Source organism: Schistocerca nitens, chromosome 2, assembly GCF_023898315.1.
Source record: "Schistocerca nitens isolate TAMUIC-IGC-003100 chromosome 2, iqSchNite1.1, whole genome shotgun sequence".
Taxonomy (NCBI): domain Eukaryota; kingdom Metazoa; phylum Arthropoda; class Insecta; order Orthoptera; family Acrididae; genus Schistocerca; species Schistocerca nitens.
Window position 1 is genome coordinate 300,905,473 of NC_064615.1, and position 22,152 is coordinate 300,927,624.

At 40.0% G+C, this 22,152-nt stretch overlaps 1 protein-coding gene across 1 annotated transcript in view; it reads right to left on the bottom strand.

The window, feature by feature from the left end:
- Positions 1–22,152, bottom strand: part of LOC126236055 (protein O-mannosyl-transferase TMTC4-like) — a 133,575-nt gene that overhangs the window by 76,546 nt on the left and 34,877 nt on the right. Inside the window, exons 6-7 of the mRNA XM_049945095.1 lie at positions 14,920–15,128; positions 1,354–1,531 (exon numbers count right to left, since the gene is read on the bottom strand). Coding sequence (XP_049801052.1) covers positions 1,354–1,531; positions 14,920–15,128 — 387 coding nt within the window. The remainder of the gene's footprint in view (positions 1–1,353; positions 1,532–14,919; positions 15,129–22,152) is intronic.

The window sequence follows — 22,152 nt, forward strand, 5'->3', positions numbered from 1 at the left end:
GAGACAAATAAAATTTAGTTTATATGAGGCTTGTTCAAAAAATGCCTGAACTTTGTCCACAAATTTTTTCATTGCTTACCTTTCACTTATTTTGTATGATCTCCTTCGAAATACTCTCCTCCACAACTAATACACCACTCCCAACACCATTTCCCCTTCCAGAAGCAGTCTTGGTACACCTCTTGCTGGATCACGTGAAGTGCCAACTACAATTTTTCTATTAACTTGTCTATTGTTATAAATCTCTGTCCTTTTAAAGGGGCTTTCAACTTTGGAAATAAAAAAAGTTTGCAGAGCCAGATCTGGACAGTACAGAGGATGAGGCAGCACAGTGGTTTTGTCTTTTGTGCAATAGTCATGCACCAACAGGGATGAATGTGCGGGTGTGTTATCATGATGCAAGAGCCATGAACTGTCTCGCCACATTGCAAAACCATTTCCTGCTCACATTCTCTCACAGGCATCGCAAGACGTTCTGACAGTACCATCAATTATCAATTTGTCTCTGTGGCACAAATTCATGATGAACTAATCCTTTAAAGTAAATTATCAGCATGGCTTTGAGATTTGACCTGACCTGACGAGCTTCTTTTAGCCATGGAGAAACTTCCCCGACCCATTGTGAAGACTGAACCTTGGTTTTAACATTATATCCATAGACCCACGTCCCATCAACACTCTGATTCTTTTAAGGAACATCTTGTTCTCATTTGCTCAATCCAAAAGATCTTCACAGACTGCGAGGGGAAAATCTTTCCAGTCTTGACTCATGAGCCGTGGGACGAGATGCTGTATCAGGATTTCATGACATGATCCAACTGAAACGTTACATTCTTCTGAAATCTCTTGGACAGTCAGTCTTCTACTGGCACGTACAATTTTGTTGACGTTCCTGACATGAGCATCGTCAGTAGATACTGAAGGGCATCCTGAACAAGGGTCATCTTTAACTTCCAACTGGCCACTTTTAAACCATGTGAACCACTTGCAACACTGAGTATGGCTTAAGCACTCATCACCGTAACCTTTCTGCACCATTTGGTGTCTCTCTGTAGAGATTTTCTTGAGTTTCATGCAAAATTTATTACAGATGTGTTGCTCCTCTAGCTCTGCCATCTCAAAGTTTGAAACCTGTGTAACACAATGTTCTGCGCACTATAGCACTGATCAATAACTAACAGACATACGACAATGAAACTGCTGGCAGTTACACTTTAAATAAAAGCATGTGAAGGGATGACAACTGCATTTTGCTCCAACATACCACTGGTGAGAAATTACGAACATTCCGGCATTTTTGAACAGACCTCGTAAGAAACAGAGACAATTAATAGCATTAGTAGTACATATTACCCGTGCTAGTGATCTATCAACTTGGGCCAGCTGTCGAAGGCCTATCACAATAAGCATGCAATAGCCAGCACTTGGGAGGTAAAGAACACGCTCAGCCACAACAAAACCCACACGGAAGAATATATTTGAAGCTGGAAGGAATGGAATCACTAGCAGTCCCAGACTCAAGATCATGCACCTGTAAAAAACAATATTCAAGTAAATCAATGAGATAGGTCAAGTGCTGCTTTAATGGGGTATTAGTGCATGTTCAATAAATGGGCAACAATCCTCTTTGTCGGTTGTGTATATAGTAACTGCATTCTGTATCTACAGCCTGCACCAACATTCACTTACTATATTGTTTATTTTATGTTTTTGTTGCTGATCATTTGTATTGTGAGCCAATGTGTGAGAGGTAAACATAGTGTACTGAGTAAGCAGATAACGTAATAGTCTATGAAGGCTTCTGTGGAGTACTGGGAGACTGCAAAGCATTTTGTCTAAAATGAGACCCATGGCGAAAATGTGAAGACCTAAAAATTATATAAAACATGTCTGTAAGTAAATGTATATGATGAAGTTCTGAAATCATTTCTGCATGGACCATGGGCGGTGACGTGTTTTCATTTTGAAGTAAATTGTGAACATCCAGGAGAGAGAAAGAAAACAACAGTTTCTGGGGCTTTCCTGTGGTGAATAAGATATGGGTTCCAATATCATTTTCCATTGTGTTGCTCCATATTTCTGGTAAATGTAAAATAACAATAATATCATAATGTGAATCAGTGCTACGTAGGCAGAAGAGGAGCACTTTGACTGCTGATGCAGGAAGAATCTGAGTTAAAGTCTTCTATACACAATCAAATAAAAGTAGGTTAAGGGACATGGAATCTCTTGCTTTAGAAACATCTGGAATAGGTTGTTCATCAAGAAAACAAGGCAGACATGACACTGGAAAACATATGGATATACTGGAAAACATATGTACCAGTATGTGATGTATAAGAGCTGTGTTGAAAAGGAGTCAGTCAGAACTCTTTATTAGTGGAAGAACTGAGGCTAGTGTGTATGGTACAGGAAAGGAACATTTTACAGTCACTCTTATTAGCTATTCCATTTGTGCACTGTGTGCCTCTCTTGATACAAATTCTGCATAATATTTCCTTCCCTACAGTGTCATCTGTGTATTATATTTTACCTTCTCCATTGCTAAGTGCACCTCTTTTCTTTGCTAAAAGAACAACACTTAAGCTATGTGGCCTAAAATCTAAATCCCTGTTAGAGATGTTATTTAATTGGATAGATAAAAAATCTACACACCCAGAAGCAGCAGCACCCACACATAAAATACTGTTGTGATTGGCAAGCTTTCGGAGCCAGTGGCTTCTTCTTCAGACAGAAGTGGTGAAGGGGAAGGAAGAAGGATGAAGGAAAAGGACTGGAGAGGTCTAGGAAAAGGGGTAGATTTAGGGAAAGTCACCCAGGACCATGGGTCAGAAGACTTTAAGCTCTCAGGTTTCCAAATCTCATCTGATGCAGTCCCCAACAATCAGTCTTTCCTTCTCATCCCGCACAGTAACTCTCCTCTGACCTGCAGTTCTGGGTTACTTTCCCAAAATATACCCCTTTTCCTAGACCTCTCCAGTCCTTTTCCTTCACCCTTCTTCCTCCCCCTTCAACCCTTCTGCTGGATGAAGGAGCCACTGGCTCCAAAAGCTTGCCAATCACAACAGTCTTTTATGTGTGTGTTCTGCTACCACTTGGTGAGTAGATCTTTTATCTATCCAATTAAATAATTTTATCAATAATTGACTGTTAGAGATGTGATATAATGATGCAAGTAAATGAAAGGTCGTTTGTTTTGTGTCTTGTAACATCTTCAATGGCTTATAGTAAAAGTTTGCTTTATGAATATAATAATGGTGTTGTATAATAATTCACATAATAATTCATATAGTACGTTTTTTTTTTTTTTTATTCTCATATTTTCAAGTTTTTGGAGCACAATTTTCATAAGGTTAACCAAATGTTAATTTAACCTTATGAAAATTGTGCCCACAAATTGCTTCCTTCCCAAAAATTGAAGAATAACAAAAAACTGTAAGGTAGCAACATATCTGAATCATTACATAATGCAATTATTATATACATCATACACACATGTATCACAGGGCACTGAAGATGCTTCATAAACAGATACAACTGAAAAGTGTATAGCATAAAACAAACCACATTTTATTAAGTTGCATAGATGGACAACATCTTCAAGAATATAGTAGCAACTAACGAACAACAGAAAATGTAAAAAAAATGACAAGTTATTAGCTTCCAATTACAGTAGGAACGTTCTGGTGCAATGAATGAGGGCATGGTGGAAATTAATATTTTTGTATTTTTTATGTGAAAACTCTTAAAGCCTTTTAAATAAAGTAAATGTTATTAACATTCTACATCTTTTTTCTTCATGTCTACATATTTGCAGCCCTGTGCTGCTACAGGGCTCCCAACTGTAGCACCTAACATTGCTGTTGTATCGTAACTATGTAGGGGCATAAGAAACAGTGTGCTGCAATCAAGTTTCAAATTTGAAGAGTTCATCCACACATGTAGAAACATCTCCTTGAAGTCCAGAGTGAGATTCTAACTTTACAGCGGGTTGTGTGCTGATACGAAACTTCCTATCAGATTAAAAGTGTGTGATGGACCAAGACTCAAACTCAACACCTTTGCCTTTTGCAGGCAAGTGCTCTAGCACTTGGCAAAGTGCAGCACATAGTTTTAATCTGTCAGGAAGTTTCTCTCCTTGAAGTGTTTCTGTAGAGTACCTAGTTATGGGCTGTATCTAAGTTCTCAATTGATCTGTCACTTCGATGTTGTTCAAGAGTACTTTTAGCTTACTGAAGATTTTAGGTTGCCTTCTCATTCTTTCTTGAAGCAGTGGACCTGCTATTCAGTGCCACTGATTGTGCCATGGGACTTTGTTCCCAGCTGCAAAAGGTCGAGGGCTATAAGAGAGCCCACAACTACACCAACTCATTATGAAATGGTGTAACTGTCTTTTAGAGAATTCCCCTGTACTTAGTTGTTCTTGTATTCAATAATTATGAGTGGTAACAAATCTGTCATTACTCAGAACAATGTATCTGAAGTGTATCGCTGAACAGTACATAAGAGAGTGACATTTTTCCGCAGCTTCTATCAGATGTTTTTGGGTGTTCATATTGTCAGCAAAAGTGTTTCCTCCGTGCTTTCTAAAACACTGCCAAGCCATGACACCAAAGCATAAATATCAGATCCAGAGCAAGCAGAGACTCTTAACAGCATCACACCTCACTGATATCCCATGCTCATGCTTCTCGAATCTTCTCTGCACAAACCAAAATCGAAGCACGCACAGTGGATATTTCTTACGTGCTAACCACCTAAACAACGTTTTTAAACCAACAACTTTCATAAGATTGAGTTGAAGAGGCAGAAGAACATGTTATACCAAATCCTTCAGCTTAACAATGCCAGATCATACACGAGTGCTACGACACCTGCAACAATCCAACACCTTGGGTTCACTGTCACTGAACATCCTCCATACAGTCCCGACTTGGCTCTATCAGATTTTTAGATTTTCATCAGTTTCAAATACTTAAAACAATGAATTAGTGCAAGCAAATGTAATGTTGTGGCTCTGTCAACTAAGTCAAACATTCTACAGTGATGTACAACAAACTGGTCTCTCATTGGGAGAAACGTGTTTGTCGGCAGGGTGACTAAGTTGAGAGATAAATCTGTAGACATAAAGATTTAAGATGTACAATGTTAATAACATTTGTTTTATTTACAAAGATTTAAGAGTTAACACATAAAATATTCGGAGTTATTGGTTTTTAGCCCGCCTTGTTACCTACTTTGGAGACTGCTCACCAAATAGCAAAAGCATTGAGTATTGAGTCGTCAACAGGCACACACACACACACACACACACACACACACACACACACACACACACACAAAAATATTCCAGTACTGCAGTTCAGCAGGTGGACTATGTTCAGGTGGGATTTGTGTCAGGTTAGATAACGGGGGAGGGGGGGGGGGGGAAGCAAGGAGGGTTTGGGGTGGGCGGCTTGCAGCTCGAAGGGAGGCAGCTGCTCTGCTGGCTAGGAACATGGAAGGAGGGGTGGCAGTTGCACAGGTTAGGTATGTAATGCACAGGTGTCAGAGCCAGCGGAGAGTGGCACATGCTGAAGGTGACATTTGGATGTGAATTGAGAGAGGGCAATAGGACCGAGGAAGGGGAAACTATTGTGTGGCAGATGTGGGAATTGCAGGTATCTGGAGCTGAGGCCAGGGTGACTATGGGAGCAAAGGGTGTGCTGGAAGTTCAGAGAAGTTGGGGTGGAGGAAAGGATCCAGATGGCCCGGATTGTGAAACAGCTACTGAAATTGAGCATGTAGGCTCAGCTGCATGTTGAACTGCTGAGTAGTCAACTTTCTTCTTGGCCACAGTTTGTTGCTGGTCATTCATCCTGCTGGACAGTTGGCTGTTAGTCATGCTGACATAAAAAGCTGTGCAGTATTTGCAGCAGAGTTGGCATATAACATGTTTGCTTTCACAGGTGGTCCAGGGTAGGATAAACCTGTGACAGTACTGTAGTTGGATGTGCTGCATGGGTGGATTTTCCATGTCTTGCATCTGGGTCTCCCATGAGGATATGATCCGTGTGGCAGAGGTTGAGAGTGGGAATGGCACAGGGATGGACTAGGATGTTGTGTATGATGCATGGGGGAGTCAACACAACTTTAGGACGACTGGTAAGGATTTTTTTTTTTTTTTTCCATCTAACCAGGCATTCTACTTATTTTACATTCATATGTTTTAGTAGGCATGTTAAACTACATCTAGTATAAAAAGTGAAATAAACAATTTGAAAGGCACACCTGGAAAAATACATACATATAGAGTTTATATTCTTAGATCACAAGTACTGTTATAATTAGACATTATTGAAGAGACAGATTTTAGATAGGAGTGCTGGCAGCAGGGAGTATGAGGGAGACTCATGGTGAAAGGAGGAGAGGAATTGAGAGACATGATTAAACATAATTAAGGAAATATAAAGGAAAAGAAGATTGCGTGGCTAATAGAGATAGATGAAGAGGAAGGCATCTCAGGAGCAAGATAGGAGACGCTAGCTTTGCTATTTGACAGATGAGAGGATTGGCCTTGTACATTAATTTTGTGGAGAACTTTATGAGGATGATAGTAGGGAATGATTCAACTTCTTCTTAAAAGCAGCAGGAGATTGAATTTTGCGGAAGGTAAGGGGCAGTTTGTTCCAGAGGCGGACAGCGGCAACTGAGAAGGAGTTTGCAAAAGATCTTGGGTAGGATGTCTCTCATTGCAGTGTGTGACGATAGATAATCAAAATTCTGGTGAAGGATGTGGTTCAGTAGTTCTAGTCCAGGGTGATACTGGATGACGAGGGGGTGCTACTTTGTAGCTGATTCGTGGGGTTGGGGGGAGGCTTGGGGATGTGTGAAAATGTTGTTGTTGTTGTTGTTGTTGTTCTTGTCATGGTCTTCAATCCAGAGACTGGTTTGATGCAGCTCTCCATGCTACTCTATCCTGTGCAAGCTTCATCATCTCCCAGTACCTACCTCAACCTACATCCTTCTGAATCTGTTTAGTGTATTCATCTCTTGCTCTCCCTCTATAATTTTTACCCTCCACTCTGCCCTCCAATACTAAATTGGTGATCCCTTGATGCCTCAGAATATACCCTACCAACCGATCCCTTCTTCTAGTCAAGATGTGCCACAAATTTCTCTTCTCTCCAATTCTATTCAATACCTCCTCATTAGTTATGTGATCTACCCATCTAATGTTCAGCATTCTTCTGTAGCACCACATGTCAAAAGCTTCAATTCTATTCTTGTCTAAACTATTTATCGTCAACATTTCACTTCCGTACAAGGCTACGCTCCATACAAATACCTTCAGAAACAACTTCCTGACACTTAAATCTATACTCGATGTTAACAAATTTCTCTTCTTCAGAAACGCTTTCCTTGCCATTACCAGTCTACATTTTATATCCTCTCTACTTCGACTATAATCAGTTATTTTGCTCCCCAAATAGCAAAACTCCTTTACTACTTTAAGCGTCTCATTTCCTAATGTAATTCCCTCAGCATCACCCAATTTAATTCGACTACATTCCATTATCCTCCGTTTTGCTTTTGTTGATGCTCATCTTATATCCTCCTTTCAAGACACTGTCCATTCCGTTCAGCTGCTCTTCCAGGTCCTTTGCTGTCTCTGACAGAATTAAAATGTTATCAGCGAACCTCAAAGTTTTTATTTCTTCTCCATGGATTTTAATACCTACTCCGAGTTTTTCTTTTGCTTCCTTTACTGCTTGCTCAATATACAGATTGAATAACATTGGGGATAGGCTACAACCCTGTCCCTCTCCCTTCCCAACTACTGCTTCCCTTTCATGCCCCTCGACTCTTGTAACTGCCATCTGGTTTCTGTACAAATTGTAAATAGCCTTTCGCTCCTTGTATTTTACCCCTGCCACCTTCAGAATTAGAAAGAGAGTATTCCAGTTCTTCCATTTCTATAATATTGTCCTCAAGAACATCTCCCTTGTATAGACCCTCTATATACTCCTTCCACCTTTCTGCTTTCCCTTCTTTGCTTAGAACTGGGTTTCCATCTGAGCTCTTGATATTCATGCAAGTGGTTATCTTTTCTCCAAAGGTCTCTTTAATTTTGCTGTAGGCAATATCTATCTTACCCCTAGTGATATGTGTCTCTACATCCTTACATTTGTCCTCTAGCCATCCCTGCTTAGCCATTTTGCACTTCCTGTTGATCTCATTTTTGAGACGTTTGTATTCCTTTTTGCCTGCTTCATTTACTGCATTTTTATATTTTCTCCTTTCACCAATTAAATTCAATATTTCTTCTATTACCCAAGAATTTCTACTAGCCCTCGTCTTTTTACCTACTTGATCCTCTGCTACCTTCACTATTTCATCTCTCAAAGCTACCCATTCTTCTTCTACTGCATTTCTTTCCCCCATTCTTCTCAATTGTTCCCTAATGCTCTCCCTGAAGCTCTCTACAATCTCTGGTTCTTTCAGTTTATCCAGGTCCCATCTCCTCAAATTCCCACCTTTTTGCAGTTTCTTCAGTTTTAATCTACAGTTCATAACCAATAGATTGTGGTCAGAGTCTACATCTGCCCCTGGAAATGTCTTACAATTTAAAACCTGGTTCCTAAATCTCTGTCTTACCATTATATAATCTATCTGAAACCTGTCAGTACCTCCAGGCTTCTTCCATGTATACAACCTTCCTTCATGACTCTTGAACCAAGTGTTAGCTATGATTAAGTTATGCTCTGTGCAAAATTTTACCAGGCGGCTTCCTCTTTCATTCCTTACTCCCATTCCACATTCACCTACTACATTTCCTTCTCTTCCTTTTCCTCCAGTCACCCATGACTATTAAATTTTCGTCTCCCTTCACTATCTGAATAATTTCTTTTATCTCATCATACATTTCATCAATCTCTTCATCATCTGCAGAGCTAGGTGGCATATAAACTGGCCACAATAATGCATTCACTACGCTGTTTGTAGTAGCTCACCCGCATTCCTATTTTCCTATTCATTATTAAACCTACTCCTGCATTACCCCTATTTGATTTTGTATTTATAACCCTGTATTCAACTGTCCAGAAGTCTTGTTCATCCTGCCACCGAACTTCACTAATTCCCACTATATCTAACTTGAACCTATCCTTTTCCCTTTTTAAATTTTCTAACCTACCTGCTTGATTAAGGGGTCTGACATTCCACGCTCTGATCCGTAGAATGCCAGTTTTCTTTCTCCTGATAACAATGTCCTCCTGAGTAGTCCCTGCCCGGAGATCCGAATGGGGGACTATTTTACCTCCAGAATATTTTACCCAAGAGGACACCATCATCATTTAACCATACAGTAAAGCTGCATGCCCTCGGGAAAAATTACAGCTGTAGTTTCCCCTTGCTTTCAGCCATTCACAGTACCAGCACAGCAAGGCTGTTTTGGTTAGTGGTACAAGGTCGGATCAGTCAATCATCCAGATTGTTGCCCCTGCAACTACTGAAAAGGCTGCTGCCCCTCTTCAGGAACCACATGTTTGTCTGGCCTCTCAACAGATACCCCTCCGTTGTGGTTGCACCTACAGTAAGGCTATCTGTATCACTAAGGCACGCAAGGGGTGAACATATGGGATGGGAAATCTGTTTGTGGACTAGTGTGGGGAGGGGGATAGTTCCTGTCTTAGGTCTTTGTGAGATCTTCAGCATACTTGGCAAGAAAGTTCTCATTACAGCAGATATGTTGTATATGGGTGGCTAGTCTGTATGTGAGGGTTTTTTTTTATGTGGAAAGGATGCTGCTAAATGTTGAAATGCTGGTACTGTTTGTAGTTAGTGGGTTTAATGTGGACAGAGTTGTGGACCAGAGCTGTCTGAGAGGTGAAGGTCAACATCCAGGAACGTGGCACATTGAGTTGAGGAGGATCTGGTAAAGAAGATGGAACAGAAGAGAAGGTGTTGAGGTTGTGAAGGATTGAGAATAGAGTGTCCTGGCCCTGAGTCTAGATGATGAACATATCATCAGTCAACCCAAACCAGTCTAGGTTTATTTTCCAGGAAGCTAGGAAGGTTTCCTTTAGATGGGCCATAAACAGGTTGTAATGGAAGGATGCCTGCTGGGTGCCCAGGGCTGGGCCATGGATTTGTTTGTATACCTTCCCCTCATAGGAAATGTTGTTGTGTGTCAGGATATAGTTGGCAAGGTGTGTAAGGAATCATGTAGTGGGTTTGGAGTCTGAAGGACACAGGGAGAGATAGTGTTCAATAGCAGCAATGTCATGAGCATGAGGGATGCTGGGGTGCATAGAGGTGGCTTCAGCAGTGACAAGTAGGGATCGAGGAGTTAAATGGAGTGGGGTTAGTGGAGATTCGGTGAAGGAATTGGTTAGTGTATTTGATGAGGGAGGCTAGCCTGCAACGACTCTCCACCATCACTACTGCTTTACCTTCTGGGTCCCTACTCATCACTGTTGATGCCACTTCCACATACACCGACATCCCTCATGCCCACAGCCTTGCCGTTATTGAACACTACTTCTCCCAATGTCCTTCAGACTCCAAACCCCACTACCTTATTTCCCATACATATTACTTACCTTATCCTAACACACAACCATTTCTCCTTTGAAAGGAAGCTATATACACAAATCTGTGGCACAGCAACATGCATCCACATGGCACCCTCCAATGACAACCTGTTTATGGGCCTTCTAGAGGAAACTTTCCTAGCCTCCCACAACTTCCAACCCCTAGTCTTGTTCAGGTTCACTGATGACATCTTCATCAATCTGTACTGATACTAATTAATACTTTTGTTGAGTAACATTATCAGATGTGGAAGTTTTGCTGAATAATTTATTTTTTACTGAAAAAAATAATAGTGAATAATAGTTTTGTGGAGTAAAATTACTACGAGATATACTGTGTAATTCAAGAAATTCCACCTGACTGTATTTGTGAACACGTACCGATTATGATGAAAAGTAAAAAAGGTATAGATAACTAGAAGGAACATGTGTAACCTTTCTTCCTTATTGAGTGTAAAATTGTGATTGTTTGGCTTAAGACATTCCATATTTTGCAGGTATAGACTATTTATGTAAACCTGATACAAGGCTCACCAATATCTGATCAAGGACAGAGGATCAGACACTGTAACGAAAAAATGCTCTTGGCACAAACATTGTGTAAGTGAGAGAAAGAAAGGAATTCCCCCCACCCCAGTTCCACTTCATAATAAAGTAGGTATTGTAATGTTATAAAATTTCTCATAAACTTTCTCCATAGCAAATTTTATGAATTATCCAGTTTATGGAGAGTGCATTTAGTATAGATGTGAGAAAAAGAAACAGCTCCTACATTATCTCTTTGTAACATAGGCTTTGTGAAAATTATTTTTAATACATGCTCCTCATAATAATTTTAGCAATGTACACACACACACACACACACATATTCACGTAAGCACAACTCAAGTGACCACTGTCTCTGGCCACTGACAGAAGGCCGGACTCAGAGACAAGTGGTCATGTGCGTCAGTTGTACCTGTGTGAATATATGTGTGTGTGTGTGTGTGTGTGTGTGTGTGTGTGTGTGTGTGTGTGTGTGTGTGTGTGAAGAAGGCCTCTTGGCAAAGTATAGCAGTATTTTTGCTGTGTCCTCCATATGATAAGTCTCAATCCACCATAGTGACTTTGGGAATAGCTAATAACTGTAAAGAGTATGTTTAATATAAAAAGAGAGATGCCAAACATAGTGCCTCTTCATGTTGGAAGTGTTCTAATATTTCTCAATAGATACTCACAATAGCAATTTTATTGAACAGCTTACATTGTTATAGAAATTTATTTGTTGTGATAAAGAAAAAATGACAGAATGTTTGCAATGGGAAAAGTTAAAAGGAAATCTATGCTGGAGGAAATTTAAAAATTTCAAATGTTATTTATTTGTGATGTGGACATTCATTTTGTTGAAAAGAATCTCAATATTATTATTTTGTTGGAAATATATTTCTCACAAAAGTTTGTAAAATAATTTTGATGTATTACTATCGAGTCCAAGGTGTAGAAATTTGATAATACTGTAGAAGAATTTCATGTTTTCATTAATATGTAATTCACTACTGAATTTTTTGATGGTTAGACTCGGTTAAAAAAGTCTGCAGTTAATTTGTTTGACTTTCTTCAGGTAAAAAAGTACTTTATAATAATCATGCTCTTATATGAACCTCTAACATACTTGAAAGTAATTTTCAGTTCATAGGATGTGTGTAACGTAGCAGAGTATACCGAGTATTTATTCCTTGCAGTGAAGTATGTGATCTTAGAGTATGTCTATTCTGGAGCCAGAAGGGAGAGCAATTTTCTTTGTTCTCAGCTGCAAGGAGCTAATATTGAGCACCCAAATTGTCAGCCAATAGGAATTAAACATTTCCTGCACTTAGGATACGGCTTTGTGTGCTGCAGTTCTGTTAGCTTTGGAACCATCTTACTGTGCAGGTCATGTGCCCCACAGTTTTCGGCTAAGATGGAAAGTATCATTTATTCTTTTGCTTCTGTTACCATAATTATGAAGCAACTATAGTTCTAAACAGTTTAGTGGAAGTCTGGAAATTTAGAGTAACTTAGCCTGGAAGTTATTTGCATGTGAACTTCCCCCAAAACAACTTCACATGGTGTGTTTCATGAACATTCTTGCAAGTTTTGGGTGAGCACTTCTTCTTAAGAAGACAACTGAATGACATGATACAGTAACTCGTAAACAGCTGTGGGTCAGTGGCTGTATAGACCATAGAAATTATTCGGGTTGGACTGATAGATTTCTGGCTCCTTCCACATGTGAAATCTTGTTGTAAAATAGTGACCAACTTGCATGATAATTGTTTCAGTACTAAGTACAGATTTGGTAGCCACTTACAACTTCTTTCAGAGGCAATAAACCTTAATTAACTGAAATTTAAAAGCTTTTATGCCAGTTATTAAAAACCCAAAAGCCCAATATTTTTTTACAAAACTTACACATGCTGCCTCCAAGCTTGAGTTATACGTCTTTTGCCGGTACATATTTAGTGAGTCTTTCATCAGCTGAGACAGTACCTATCAACACAGAGTGAAGGGGGTGTACATCACAAAGCATTTTGAGGTAGGTGGACTAAAATTTCTGCACTGAAACTCCAGGCACAGACTTTTATGTCGAATTGTTATCTGAAGTAGATGTAGAAGGGTGTTGGAGGTATGAATGTGCCCTGCTGATTGTTGGAGGCTGGAACATGCCACATTGAATGCTGGAGGTCTCACAGAGGCGTTCACAAACAAGCACCCTCCCTGCCCCCTCCCAACCCTAGCTCACAAACAGTTTCCCCATGCCATATCCTTGCACATTCCAAATCCTCCCTCCAACCCCAAGAATCATCTACAAAGTAGTGCCTCCCTCATCACCCAGTACCATCCTGGAACAGAACAACTGAACCATAACTTTTATCAGGGTTTGACCCTACCCAAGATCCTACCCACCCCTCCTAAAGTGGTGTTCCGTCACCCTCCCACCTACACAAAATTCTAGTCCATCCCTGTGCCACTCTCACTCTCAACCCTTTGTCACTGGGACCATTTCACTGTGGAAGATCCTGGTGCAAGACCTGCCCGACCAACCACCACTTATTAATCCAGTCCTGTCAGAGGCTTATCCCACCCCGTCAGATGGCTGGGCCACCTATGAAAGCAGTCATGCCATACACCAACTCTGCTGCAAACACTGCACAGCTTTTTGTGTTGGTATGACTAACAATGAACTATCCACCAGGATGAATGGCCAACACCGAACTGTTGCCAAACTTGACCACCCAGTGCCATAGCATGCAACTGAGCATAACATGCTCTATTTCAATAGCTGCTTCATAGGCTGGGCCCTTTGTGTCCTTACCTCCACTTCCAGTCTCTCTGAATTATGGAGATGGGAATTATCCTTGTAGCACACCAATAATCTCCAGTCCCCACACCTGCCACACAACAGTTTCCCCTTCCTTAGTCCTATCACCCCCTCCCAGGTTCACATCCCCATGTTATCTTCAGTGCGCACCTCTCACCGTCGCCTCCGATATCTATACATCACACGCCTAGCCTGTGCATCTGCCAACCTTCCCTCCCAAATTCCCAGCCAGCAAACCAGCTGCCCAAGAGCCACTAGCCACATAGCCCCATAACTTCCTGCCTCTTTCTCTCTCCTCCTACCAACCCCATCCAATACAACCTGCACCCCAACCTCATCCACCTACCATGCAGCAGCAATGGCATTGTGTGTGTCCAGCTGGTGCCATGCAAGGATGTAAGTGTGTGTATGTGTGTGTGTGTGTGTGTGGGGGGGGGGGGGGGTTGCACTTGCATGCTTCTGCATGTGTGTATATTTGTACTTTAGCATGAAAAATAATTATTTTGGAAGCCAGGAACTTTTCTTTCATTTTTTGTGTTTGGCAGTGAATATCTGATTACAGAGTGAAATTTTTTCATTCTGGAAATAAATCAGTTTTATCAGCTCTTACAATACAGTTGAGTTTCCTACTTAATAAAGAAATAACAGGCACCACACATTTAATTTATAAAAGTGATATGTTGTATTCTTGACAATGGAATCATTGTAATTCAGTCAACATTAAACCAGTATCTACTAATAGTACGTACGACCAATGCTGCCTTCCTCAGTTAGTTTCACTGACAAAATTTTCTTCGATTGTGGTGAATAACAACAGTGTCTAGCAAAAAAACATCAACAAGCTCTGTATTTGTCAAGAAAATCTGACTGAACTGAAGAGTCAGAAAATTGTTGATATATTATTTCATGATGCTGCTGTTATTTGAATCTTATCTAGATAGCTGATGAAGTCATATACATTACGAATACAATAGGAAATGTCTCAAGATTATCAGGAGAACATACCTCACATTTCTTGAGTTTCTGCTTGAGAAACACTTCTGCAAAAGCACTGCCAATGAAGTCCAGAAGATAACAATGGTCACAATACGACAGTCAAACGGATTCTTCATGGAGAAAAGGGGTATGCAACCCATGGACCAATCAAAGCACAGCCATTCAGGGCACAATAGTAACCAGGCATTGAGAGCATAGATGTAGTTGTAAGTAAGAAACTAAATGAACAAAAAAAGAGTTTTTGTTAGCTATAAATCTTGAATTGTTTCCTTAGAGTAAATATTTAAAAAAACTAAAAATGAATAAATAAAGCTCAAATGTGAATCAACAACAAATAGCTACATCCATCAGAAGGAGGTCCAGTAGAGCATCAATTATCCAAATACCAATTACCTGAAACAGTAGCTAAATGAAAACACTCCAATCAGTAAATTCAAATTTGCACTCAGTAAATTCAAATTTGCACACACGCCATGGAGAAGTTTCAGTGGCACTGGGCTGGCCAGTGTAGCAGTAACCACCTCCCTGCTAAATGTCATTTTTGATGTTCTGTGTTGATGCCTAAACCTTCCATATGGCTGATCATGCTGTTGAGACATTCACAAAACATATTGTTCCTAATATTTTCAATGAACTATGGATAATAGACCAGTTGAAGAAGGCTGCCAGCGGATCAAGCTTATCTCAGGAAGACGGTTCAGAAATGCAGTAATGCTGGGTCTTACAAGGGACAGAGACGTCACTACAAAATTTGCAAGTGTACTTCACAGTGTAATGGTACAAAACTCTGCCACAGTCCACAGCCATAATTGCACCATGGTCACCTCCAGCAGCCACAAAGACCTGTCGACACAGCAACCCTCTGCTGTCAGGCCACTTTCACGTCAACCTCCTTCCGACTGATGACATCTGCATCTGTAACACTGGCCCTGTTTGAGACTTTTGACATGATCCAGAAACACACCTTCTTCTGTACTGGTCAGCATTTTACAGCAGCACTTAAACATCAAGGACCAGCCCATCATCACTGAACAGCTTGCTAGTAGTATGAATTCCAATCTGTTCTGCCTGTGCCATACTTACATCGCAGCTGCTACTGCCGTCAATGAGACGTGAACGGTCGTCTGCTAACTGGCTGTGTGGGTTGCTCACAGCCAGCCACCCCACTGCCAACACTACCACGTGGTCTGAGACTCACAGTGAGCTACAGTCACTTTGGCACTACTACTACATGGTCTCCAAGGTCTGTGTTTGACACCCAGGATAGTTTTACTGGACGAGCCCATCTACCCCTGGGCAGTTGTTGCTCCACCACTCCCGCTGTCCTACATAGCCATCGTCACTTGTCACAATGTGGCAGGAGTAGTAATCAGTTACAGCATTCAAGTAACTGGTGATCAAGTTTTTGGACCTGTCTGGTTGTGTTTTTTCCTTTCCTTTCCTTTCTGTTTGGGTATATTGTACTTGTGTGGCAGTAATAGTAAGCAAAATATCTGTCAGTAAGAGACTGATAACCCTGGAGATGATTCGGCATTTGGTGGATAAGGTAGCTAAAGTTCAAACAGATAATAAAGCTTTGCATAGAGAAACAGATCGTTTAAAGCGTGAAAACAAGGAATGGTCAACTTCAAACATGTCCCCACACATCTTTGATGCTAGTACTGCCTAGTTAGTAGCCCCATTTTCTGGTAAAAGAGGGGAAGATCTTTTTATCTGTTTTGATAGTTTGCACATGAGTTATGGAACTGGTGTACTGAGCAGTTTCAAATTTAAAATTAGTGGGACACTAGAAAATAAGTAATATACAATGAGAAGTTGTGGGATGCTCAGTCCTTCACAGACTTTCAGGAAGAGTTAGTGGATCATTACAGGAAAAAGGATGCTTCTAGGAATTATCAGGAAAACTTAATGGTGTAATTAAAAACAAGGGGAATCAGTAGAAAGTATTGTAGACCGTTTCAGGAAAATCAATATTTATATACATGAAATGATGGAAGGTGATAGTGTCAATAAGCCCATCCTGTAGGAAGCAGAACGATGGACACTTGATGCATTTTTGTGGGGACTATTGGCTGAAATGTCATGAAAAGTTGCATGGATTTCCCAAAAACCTTGGAATATGTGGTAGAAACTGCAGCAGCTTCAGCTGAAATTTACAGTGACTAGGTGGAGGGGGCAGCAATTAGTTTTTACATCAGTGCACAATGCTCCCAGTAAGTCTGACCACTTGGCTACCCAAGTGCAAAACCAATGACAGGCATCTAACTGGCTATGTAAAGGGAAGATTGTGTAAGTTTTTGTTGGGTACAGGATTACAGGTATCCATGACAAGCAAGTGTTTATTTGGTGCCATAAATTTGAACCACCACATTTCAGACTAAGTGGTGGGGTGGTAATACTGTTCACTCCCTCTGTTCAGTGTTACTGAATTTCTGAGTAAGAGGGTTGAGGGGGTGGAGGGAGGGATTTTCAGGTGTATGTTGAACTTCTCACAAGCTACGACATCATTCTTGGGCTAGATTTCCTAGCAAAACTTCACACCAAAGTCGATCTATAACAACAAATAGTGGAGCTGGGTGGCACATTGTTCAATCTTCATTTTACTTCTGAAAGAAATGAACTGCCATAAGGAATATCTCCGACATCAAGCAGGTAATTTAAAACTTCATACATTATCTCTCTTAACTTGTGGTATGTAACAGTGAAAGGTAAGGGAAGGCTGCTCTGGATGAACACAGGAGCTGATCTGCTGATTAATATTTATGTGTGAGAGAGTACCTGTCAGAAAATGGGAAGTTGGAACAGGCAATATGTTTATCCTTAGTGCTGGAAATTGACAAAAGTTGAGGGACGCCTTTCAGTGTAGACAGTATTAGTTTGGAAGAGGTGAGGTTATCATCAAGAGGTGCACTGACAGGTAACTTAGAGGTGTTATAAGAGGATGACTTGAATACGGATTTCAGTGCAGAATACCCACTATAGGTGTCACATCCAGAAGGATGGGGTGCTGTGGGGTCCAAAACTGAAGTAATGCATGCACCACCTCAATGATATCATTCTATTCTGTAAGGACAACCAAGAGCACATGGTGCATCTATCAGAAGTCTTTGGTCGATTAAATGTGGCACAACTGACCCTTAGCTTACAAAGTGTCACTTTGTATTACGTGTGGTCCACTGTGTTCAGGTCATGTTACAAACTGACCTATGATTTGTATAAGTTGTAAAGGATTTCCCAGTGCCTAACACAGTAAAGGACTTACAGTCATATTTTGTGATCACTAATTTTTATAGAGAATTTATTCCAAAATTTGCAAATGTAATGAGATATCTTATGCATTTGCTAAAGAGTATGTAAAGTTTCAGTAGACTCTAGATTGTGAAGCATCACATAAACAATTAAAAGATTTATTAAGCATGGTCCTATCCTTGCATTTCCTGACTATGAAAAACAGTTATACTGTTGTGTGACTTAGGCAACCACCATATTCTAGGCTCTGTTTTGAGGCAAGAGGTAGATGGGAGGGAACACATAACAGCTTATGCTTCTAGACTGTTCAATAAGGCAGAGAACAACTATTCATCTAAAAAAATTTGCACTAACTTTTAGCATTGCCCATTTCCATTGTTATCTGTATGGGCGACAAAAAATTTGCACTAACTTATAGCATCAACTATTTCCACTGTTATTTGTATGGGTGACCTTTTTAGGTCATAAGGGATCATGCAGTACTGAAATGGCATCTGGGACTAAAAGATAGAACCAGTTGTTTGACACACTGAGCTTTATGGCTAAATTAATTTGATTTTGAGGTTGTACATCATCCAAGGAAATCTCATGGAAATGGATGAACTTAGTAGCAAAATCTCTGCAGTAGAATGTATTGGGGTAAGCACAGAAGAATGGTGCAGACTCAGGCCACTGACCCAATTTGTCAAAAGTCTGCGAAGCAAGCCCAACTCAGTTCTGATGATAGAGTGCTGTACATGCAACCAAGGTCCGGCTGCCACATAGATGCACCAGTAAGTTTACAAAAAAAGTTCTGAGGCAGGCTCAGAATTTCATTTTGGCAGGACATTGTGGATGATGTGCCACAGAATGTCCTATTTCCGGAAATTACTGGTGGCCAACAAGAGGCAAGATGTAGAGTGTTTCATATAGAACTGCATTCACTGTGCTCGAAGAGACAAGTTGAGTCATCAGTGAATCCCATTACAAAGGTTACCTGAGGTGGATAGACCATTCTAAATGACTGGAAGGGACATTCTTGGTCCCTTGGCACAAACACTACCAGGGAACTGATATGGATTAACTATAAGTGATCATTTCTCACATTTATTGACTGTGATAACCATGCCAAATCAACAGGCAGAAATGGTGGCACAAGCTATGGTCAGTCAATGTTTACACAATTTGGAGCACCAGAGACTGTGTTAATTGACCAAGCCACTAACTTTATGTCTGAGTTACTGAAGTAACTGTGTCTACTATTATGCATAAAGATGTCACTATACCCGTAAACAAACAACAGGACTGAAAGGATACACTGAACAATACAGAAATGTTATGTTATCATGTAAATAGTAGTCATAATGATTGGGACACTCTAATACCAAATGTAGTAGCAGAATGTAACTTGGAATTCCATGAGGATATGGTCTTACCACTGTATGAGGTTGTTCTGGCCAAAAAATGCCCTCCCCTTTTGAATTATGCAAACCTACCCCAGGAGAAAAGATATTGTTTGTTTGAAACTTTGCTGAAAAGTTTTAAAATATCTGGTACCAGATTACAAAGATCAGTGCAATGGCTCTAGAATAAGAGGGGGACTCACAACAAAAAGGAAAAATTGTCCAAGTACCAAATCAGGCAATGGGTAATGTTATCTAACCCTTGATGGTGAAAGAAAAAATTAAAAAGTTCATTTTGTGTTACCAAAGACCTTATCAGGTAGTCGAGACGATGTGTCTTGTTAATGTCAAACTGCAACTTCTGATCTTAAGCACAGTGGTGTTACGTAAGAAGAATTCTGAACTGAAAGTACTATCTCAAATTGCTGGCAGTTCCTTACGAAGGAAAGGGTTGGTGATAATATGAGAAAGAATGTAAAATTATGCAAGTAAAGCATGGTGTACCTACAGTTGTTCCAATGCATCAAAACACCTTGGCACGAGATGGCTTTGCGAGCTAATTTTTCATATTTTCCTATCAGCTATTAGAGATATTTGTGATTATACATTACTGTTATGTCTGTGTTTGCATTGCTTTTCTGAAAGAGGCTTGTGTGTGAGTGTGAAGAAAAATTTTGTTTTGGTAATAGATTAAAATAATTTTCACATAAAATTTTATTTGCGATGTTGGTAGAACATTAAGTGCCTTATTTAGCATAAGATCGTGCAGCACATTTATACATTTATTGTTTGGTTAAGTATGTGGTTTGTGTAGAAGCAGCTGTGCAGACTTGCAGCGTGAAATAGGTTGGCAGTAAATAAAGAGAGAGAGAGAGAGAGAGAGAGAGAGAGAGAGAGTACACCTTTTACTAAACTGTTGACCTATTTTAGTGACCATTTTGAACTTTTCAAACAGGGATGTGTGGTTAACAGTCTGCATTATTTGCAAGACATATGATACAAGACATAAATGTACATTTTTGTGTTTCTTTGTTTCATATTCCTATGACCAAAGGTACAAAATGTTTATTAAATGACTGATTATCTTTAAAAAAAATCAGTTATCTGAACATCATCCACCCTCAACTGTTTTAGATAACTGGTGCTCCATTGGAAAAACTATTAAAGTCATGATACTAAACAGGCAATAAAATCATCACCATTCATATATTACAGACACTAATCACCTAACCATATTCTGATCAAAACCTGTAGTCATATCATTCCTACACTACAGCTTGGCCATCATCTGTGGTTCGATTTCTCTCCACAGGGTCATTTTCCACATGCACAGCTGGCCTACCACTGAACACTTCCACAACCTGTGATATCCTTCCCACAAATCTTAAATTCATATTCAATAATAACTGTTTTGACTTTGAGTGACAGGTATTCAAAGCTCCCTCTTATGCTAAACTTCTCATTCCCATTTTGAGAGTTTCACTAAAGTCCAAGAACAATAAGCCACTAAATTTATTCAAATTATGTTGTTGATATTTACACTATCTAGATCTAAGCTGTCTTACAACACATCACTTTGTTTATAAAGTTCAGCTGATTTAAACCTAGAGTGCTGTCACCCTCTGTGGGTTAAACACTTTCTTCTTTTGGAACTCAGCAGTTGTAGTAAATTATCTATTCAGACACTGACTTGGCTCATAAATATACTATTTAACATCGCCAATGAACTATTTAACCATCTAACAACAAAGCAGTGTATTTCTCTGGTATGGATATAAATTTCTTATGTCATGACACAGTGTTGTCACCTCCCAAACCTCCATACAAGCTACTCACAGCCTTTATGTATCTTTGACTCACGCCACTGCTATATACTCCACAGGTTTAGGATAGCATCCACAGCCAAGCTTTCTTATACATTTTCTTGTCACTACTTTCTCCAGCCCTTTACTAGTAAGAACTCTTTCAAAGGCACACAGTATACATCCAATAATATGCAACCAAAGTTTGTCCTTTTCTTGGGAATAACTATTTCAACAATGACATATCTACAACATTCTCTCAGTACTTCTACTTCCTTACAAATTCTGGCACAAATATCTAATAAAGAATAGCATGAAATTTGAAATCAAATTTCTATGACAACTACACAATACCCTTTCACTGTTCCTACAATACTACATAATAGCTGTAACCTTATTGTTGCTAGTGGTTGTTTACTGTTTTCCAGCACGTGGAAAGTTCTCAGTGAAAGTCAGATTGTCGTGACAGCCATTTACAACACAGCAAGTTGTCATTATGACTAACGTACTAACACTGATGAATGTGTGGCTCTTGGTCGAAAGTGAATATCCATTGCCATTACGCTCTTCTCATTTGGACCTTCTTGCAATGTCATCAATAATCAACCATGATAAAGCAACAGTCAATCACAGCACAGATGCTGCACACCGAAACAGCATATACAGGTGCCAATCAGGAAGAAGCAGTAAGCAGCACCTCTCATAGTTACAAGGCACTACTGCCAAGGCACACTCTTCAAATACTGCCATATAGAACAAGACTGGCCAGTTCTATTCTGCTCTGTCTTCAAGTTGTGTATCCCGAGTGC